This window comes from Watersipora subatra, chromosome 3, assembly GCF_963576615.1.
Source record: "Watersipora subatra chromosome 3, tzWatSuba1.1, whole genome shotgun sequence".
NCBI classification, from domain to species: Eukaryota; Metazoa; Bryozoa; class Gymnolaemata; order Cheilostomatida; family Watersiporidae; genus Watersipora; species Watersipora subatra.
Window position 1 is genome coordinate 64,223,949 of NC_088710.1, and position 6,399 is coordinate 64,230,347.

The following is a 6,399-nucleotide window of genomic DNA, read 5'->3' on the forward strand; positions in this document are numbered from 1 at the left end:
GTCTACAAACATAAAATAGGTGCATATAAAATTCGAAGAAAGCTTCAACTGTTAATCCATGTTGTATGTATTAGCAAATTTTAACAGAGGCGCAACCGATTGTTATAGAAACTATTTTGTCCAATCTACAAAGTGACCAAAACATACAAAAATTTATTGTTCCATTATGTAGCAAGCATGTAGAGAATCAGCTCTATACTTCTTATGAAAATCACTACCTTAGATATTGTAATAATCAAGAAAGCAGCAGATCACTGCCTCATCTTTTGAGATCAAGCAGCGATAAATATTCTTTCATGATTGGTGAAATCTCAACTTTATAAAACGGAATTGTGCTAACTATTTGTTGGTCCAAGAAAAACTTAATGTTTTAAATCCTGTCCGATCTTATAGCCAAGGATATTGTTCCAATCAAGTCTACTCTTGGTGACTGGCAGTTGTCTCCTCAATGCTTTGAAAGTTGTGTCTGACATCGTTATATAATTCTCAGATATTGCCATCTGCAAAATAAAAATTACCATCAAGAAATGTGCAGATGAGTTACCTCTGGCTTCGCTGACAATGTCTCTGACATCGATTAAACAACAGTAACAAAAGAACTTGTGTAAGGCAGTTTCACAAAAGTTAAACTCAAAACCAATCTGCTGCATGGAGAATAATTGAGATCAGTTAAAGTTTGATCAATATTTGATATCCTTGCTGGAAGCTAGTTTTGGAACAAGTTAATGCAAAGTTCACCCGAGGAAAATGTTTCAATGAAACCTTAAAATTTGTTTGACCCAAAATGATGTATCTGTCAAGGATGTGTGGTGATCAAGCGGAGTTAGTTTTCATAAAAATGCTATGGCAGCGATCGATTTGATGGTCATTGACTTTTGCAGTCTTTCCTGCCTCTCTATTGGAAGAAACTACGTAGATCTGTGCTATTGGCCAATTGTTCGCGGGGAAAATAAGCAATTTTTTTGTAACTTCTTGTCAATGCTCACAAAGTCGAGTAATAATGATTCATAATAAACTGATAACATAATAAGTTGATAACAAACAGAATCTTAGTCTAAAATTTAGACGAATTTTAAATTGAAATACAGCAAGATAATACCAGTGTGATCTCAAAATGAAATGCTACTTGGACATGGGCAGAATATAGTTTGCGTTATGTTATAATTGACCGATTCAGAGAGTGAGAAGAAACAACCAAAAAACTTGTGCTGATGTGTGATCGCCCAGATGAAACTAATGTTTCGTTCCTTTGTGAACTAAGCATAAATTATTTTAGAATGTTACGAACAAAGGAATAAATTCTTTTACCTGATATTCGTTTTCTGCAGTTCGCATCGCGGTCAGGAATGCTTTACACAGCTGTTGCTCATTCTGAAACATCAGTAAACCAATATGAACATAGGTAGATAAGAGTGAAGCACTGTGACAACCATTTAACTGTCTGTTGTTAACTCTTCAAGGCAGTATGACTCACATTGAATGCCACAGTATCTTTGACCTCTTTGGAAGTAACAAGCTGTACGTTTCCATCCTCATAGTAATGAACCTGCACCTTTAGTATGCCTGTGATCTCTACGGTGCCGCCAGATTCTGGAAATGTCAGTGACCACTGTGATCTCCACTTTCCATTCCTAAATATTATCACCATAAATATGTAGGCATCTGTGAAGGTTTGGCGAAACGTGGTAATTAGAATTAAGCAGAACTACAAGAGACTTACCAGAAATTGTGTGGCTGGTATTCGTGACTCTCAATGCATACAATGAGGGTCACATTGCCATTGGCACTCGTTCCATATACAGAACTTGTACCAGATTTGTAATGCTCTTTTATGTAAGTATTAACAGAGCTTTCCAAAGTCGACCTCCATGATTCGGAAGCAGCATCAGCAGCAGCTGGTTGGATGTCAGATGCTTCTTTTCGTAGGTGGTCATAACTACATGGGGAGATAGAATGAAGTCTTACTTAAACTGTCATACAGGGAGCATTAGAAATGCTCAAATTTGAAGAAAATCATACTTGTGAGCCATCACTACAAAGAAGATGGCTTTCAGCTAATTTCACCAGCAAATATATACCAATGCTCTCTTTCTTCAGCTGAATATATAACAACACTTCCTCATGAAGGAAGCTTATTGCAATGCTGCTTTAATAATGGAGAAATCCCTCAATTGCATAACTTTGGTTGATAAATACTGTTTATTACCGAAAGGAAGATTTGGATTTGGGATCAAAGAACCTTCCTTCTCCCAGATTGCCATGCTCTGTGATTAAACATTGGTCTGAATGGCCTTGTAAATGGCAAGGAGTGAACTGGTCTTTGTTATATTGAGCAAAGGCCCTGCAATCCATAACATAAATCCTTGTACACAATTTGTCTAGCATTATAGTCAAAAGCTGTAACAACATGCAACAAAATCAACGTTGAACTTTAGAGACAAAAACAAATTTTAACCTTTTCATCATGAACCATAGTACCAACTCAGAGCTATGGCAGATAGCATTGTGAGAAAAACTTGTAGGAATAAATCAAACAAACTCACCCACGAGCCCCTTCACGTAAAAGGGTGTCATTATTTAGCAGCAGTCTCGTATCTAAAATGTATGAATACGACTAGAATTGAAAACAAAGCATCCTATAAGCAGATGATTACTAACTATTAGAAACTGGACCTACTTTCAAGAGCGACTTGATACACTTATGCAGCAAGTTCTTCTGTCACTAAGATCCAGTTACTTACCATTAAACACTTCATTAAACTCTCCAGGAGGAGCATGCAAAATAAAGCCAGAGGCTATCCTGACCTGCAAAAAACAGTCATGTTGGTGTTGAAGACGGCAGATCAAAGCACAGGTACATTTCACTGATACATTCTAAAACCTAAATTAATTTTAATCAAATTAATTAATGAACTGTCAATTAGATTACAAAATCCTACTGCATCAATGCATTTTAGGGGCTACATATGGACATTTAGATCCAATAATTCATGAAATATTAGAATGAAACAAATTGTCGAGCGACAGATTAGAACGTTGAAATTCAGCAGTCAAAACTTTACTTCTCAACAATGTACTTCATTAGCAAATCAACATTGCCTGCAACTGACCGGCAAAGTTATTGCAGAAAAACCCCTCTCTAACTTCTATTTTGTAGTGATACTTGTCTACTAGTTTTTTAATGTTACACCATGTTTTAACAAAAGAGCGACAAAATATAGTCACATCCACATGTATTATTGAGAAAAAAAAGTTTTATTCAAATGGTAAAACTCAAATGGCCAAATATTTTCACCATTTCCTGGTTTACCTTATCGGAATCTGAAACCTCTTCGTAGTCCGCCATTGTGTTCCGCTTTAGGTTGTATCCGGTTAAAAATTTATTTGGTCACGTGATAATCTGTTATTGGCTGCTAATATCAAAACTCGAGGAGTTGATGCGTTCACCGATAAGTAATGGATCTATAACTAATTGCTGCGCTATACTGCAATTTTATTATCGTTTTTGTGTCAGGCAGTCTCAAAACTGGTTTGCCTGTTCGTGATTTGTCGTTATTGACTTTTAAATATGTGAAGTGACAATATGGCGAAATAAAAAGTATATTATGTCAAGATTATTGTCTTGTCTGCTTGATGCTGTACATGTATTATTCAGTCTTTTTTTGTTCGACGTATTGGAGGGTGTCAATTTTTTTTAAACACAGAGAGCAACTAGATTTATTATTTCAGTCATTTTTGTGTTGCCTGCCATAGTGATAAGTTTTTATTAACTGTTATACACTACTGAAACTGAACAAACTATGGTAAAGTAAACAGTTCTTAATTATCGATAGACCATTAATTTAACTTGTCATTGGTGGGTATGGAGAAATTATGCTATGCATAACTAATCTGAATTCACGCACAACATCAGTGTTGGATTTGCTTTGTCATTTTATGTTATTTGGACTATGTTCAGTTTATGCACATTTGCTTAGCTTATGGGAACTGGGTTGAACATTACTTGTCCTCATGTTGTTACCATCAGCATTTTAGTGGTGTCATGCCAATGGTCGTATTAGTAGTATTTGCTCGTTTTTAAAATTTAAGTTTAATTAACAACAAATTTATTTTATAATTCTCGCTGATCCGCACTGTTCAATAATGATACTCATCATTGGACAGCGCCTCAGCTGGTGTCCAATGATGAGTATCAGCACAAAAGGACTTGTGGTTCGCATCATAATGTGGACAAGATTTAGCCATCATTTAAATTTCATGGGCGATTGCTGGCCGCCATATGTAGTTGACCGCTGTTGTCTTTATCTTTATCCCTGGTGATTATTGTGTAGCTCTTCCAGTAGTTTGGACTGCAGGGTAAGTGTAACAACCAAATGTGACCCTCGCATCAAGCTGCTATTTTGAGTAGATAGTTCATGGCAATGTTCATAGCAGAGATGTTTATAAAGCTTTAAAAAATGACTCGATTCAATTAAATTCTCACCAAAAAATTAACAATTCAATTCCAAATTCTTTTGCATCATATTTCATGTAAGAATCAATTCAATTCACAATTCATTGCGAAACACCACAATTGAATTCTCAATTTTTTAGCTATTCTAATTTCAATGACTCAATTCAATTTTTCCAAATAAACAAAACCAATTCTTTATCAATTTTTACCAAAAATAGACTTATGGCAATATATCAAACTAACAATGAGCTATAATTGCTAATTTACCTACACACATTAGTTCAGTCCATTAAATTTATAGAAAATATCAACTATTTCACTATGGATTTCATTGCTTTCCCAGATGGAATTAAGTCATTTCTAATTTCTTTTGCTGGCATACACTCAGTATGTTTGTTGTAAAAGCAGTTTCTGTCATACATTTTCAATTTAAAGTTTTTTTAGAATCAGCAAAAGATCCTGCACAAGAATCAATGAAGGGCAACAACAAATTGAAAGTTAAATATTTTTTTAGTTTAGTGAAACCAGCTGCAAAAGAAAAACGCTACAGATTTTGCAGTTCGTAGACACCGATTATCTAATGTAAAAATGTAGTGATCAAAAAGAGTTTTGGTCCATTGTTGAAAAATTTCACTAGAAAAAATATGTTTAGGTCGCTGTTTACAATTTTTTTCTTTTCACCTATCCTAAACTGAAAATAAATAAAAAATGAAACCCTCATCTTATGTTGTTTTGTAGATCTGTGGATGTGTGATCCCAGAGATGTTGTTTTTGTAGAGAAAAACTACGTAACTAGTTCATTTTTTGGCAAAATAATTACCTACCTTTCTAAATTTATTGAGGCAGTTTTTAGGTGCATCTGTTAACACTGCGATCTGTTATCATTTTTTTTGTATAGATACAAAGGTGAGTTGTTATAAAGGCTTTTGGACAGAATGAACAATATTCGTGAGCAGTTTTAGAGCTTATAAATTAAAGAGATGCCCCAATTCTAAATTCACCAGCCGACTCAGATACTGATCCGATATACTGATTCTTTTTGAAAAATTATCTGATTCAGATCTTTTATGTTGCATAGATAGTTTTTCATTTTATTATAAAAATATAAATATTGATGTATTTAGTTGTTTGTATTTATTTATTTACGGAAAAAAATATATACATATTAACAGACTGACATACCGAGCATGTAATAACAAAACAGTCTATGTTTCTTGTAGTTTGTAATTAAAAATAATAGTAATTACTATTAGTGGTATGATGAAGTCTCTCTTCTATTGATGAACGAACTGCTGTGCCTTTACAAGTTTAGAGCAAATCAATGTTTCTTTTAATTACTGTTAGGGATTCAATTATCTCAGTGAGAAATCTCTTTCTTCTATCACTATCAATGTAGCCAATTGTACTGAAAAGGCACTCACTTGCCACAGATGATGGAGGACAGGCTAAATACCAATAAGTCACTAGGGTTATTTTGTACGATACAAACGATACATTGTATTGTCAGGACCAAGAGAGAGATAGATAACTTTATGCATCGTCTGCTCAATTTACTTCCGTAATCCTAGTAAATGGAAATATTACACTGCATTCTTGTTTCTTTGTTATCTTGTTCATGATTGGCTGCAATAAATCCTATTGCTGTAATTGGGAAATACCCCGCTTTGGGATCACGCCCTTACTAAAGCAAAAAGGTTCCTCAGCTGTGTTGATGTTGATCAGGCTATAGAAATGAAATAAATAGTGTGGCAGGTCCAGAATTTATTAGTTAAGAATAAGTAACTTGCAGTTGAGGATTTTTATTAGTATAGCAGGCTAAAATACTGTTTTATGCTAAATAGTCGATCTGTAAAAAATATTTGGAGTTTCAGATTTATCGAGAAAAGATCGGCCGATACTGATTCGGATACTTAACACCCAGGTCGGCACCAATACCGATTCCGATA

At 34.5% G+C, this 6,399-nt stretch overlaps 1 protein-coding gene across 1 annotated transcript; it reads right to left on the minus strand.

Moving 5' to 3' along the window:
* Positions 1 to 49: 49 nt before the first annotated feature.
* LOC137391823 (F-actin-capping protein subunit alpha-2-like) lies at positions 50 to 3,364 on the minus strand. Its single transcript, XM_068078362.1, has 8 exons — positions 3,311 to 3,364; positions 2,742 to 2,805; positions 2,544 to 2,595; positions 2,207 to 2,341; positions 1,721 to 1,936; positions 1,475 to 1,631; positions 1,309 to 1,371; positions 50 to 500 (listed from the first exon to the last, which is right to left on the minus strand). The coding sequence occupies exons 1-8, from the start codon at positions 3,344 to 3,346 to the stop codon at positions 363 to 365; spliced, it is 861 nt and encodes a 286-aa protein (XP_067934463.1). The 5' UTR covers positions 3,347 to 3,364; the 3' UTR covers positions 50 to 362.
* Between the last annotated feature and the right edge of the window lie 3,035 nt (positions 3,365 to 6,399).

What these genes read in the sequence shown, in the direction of transcription:
- LOC137391823 (XM_068078362.1), bottom strand. Translation starts at nt 3,346, where the DNA reads ATGGCGGACTACGAAGAGGTTTCAGATTCCGATAAG. An exon ending in GTTTAATGAAGTGTTTAATG is followed by an intron (nt 2,596 to 2,741) that starts GTAAGTAACTGG and finishes CATACATTTTAG; the next exon opens with ATACGAGACTGCTGCTAAAT. An exon ending in CTGCAGAAAACGAATATCAG is followed by an intron (nt 501 to 1,308) that starts GTAAAAGAATTT and finishes TTTATTTTGCAG; the next exon opens with ATGGCAATATCTGAGAATTA.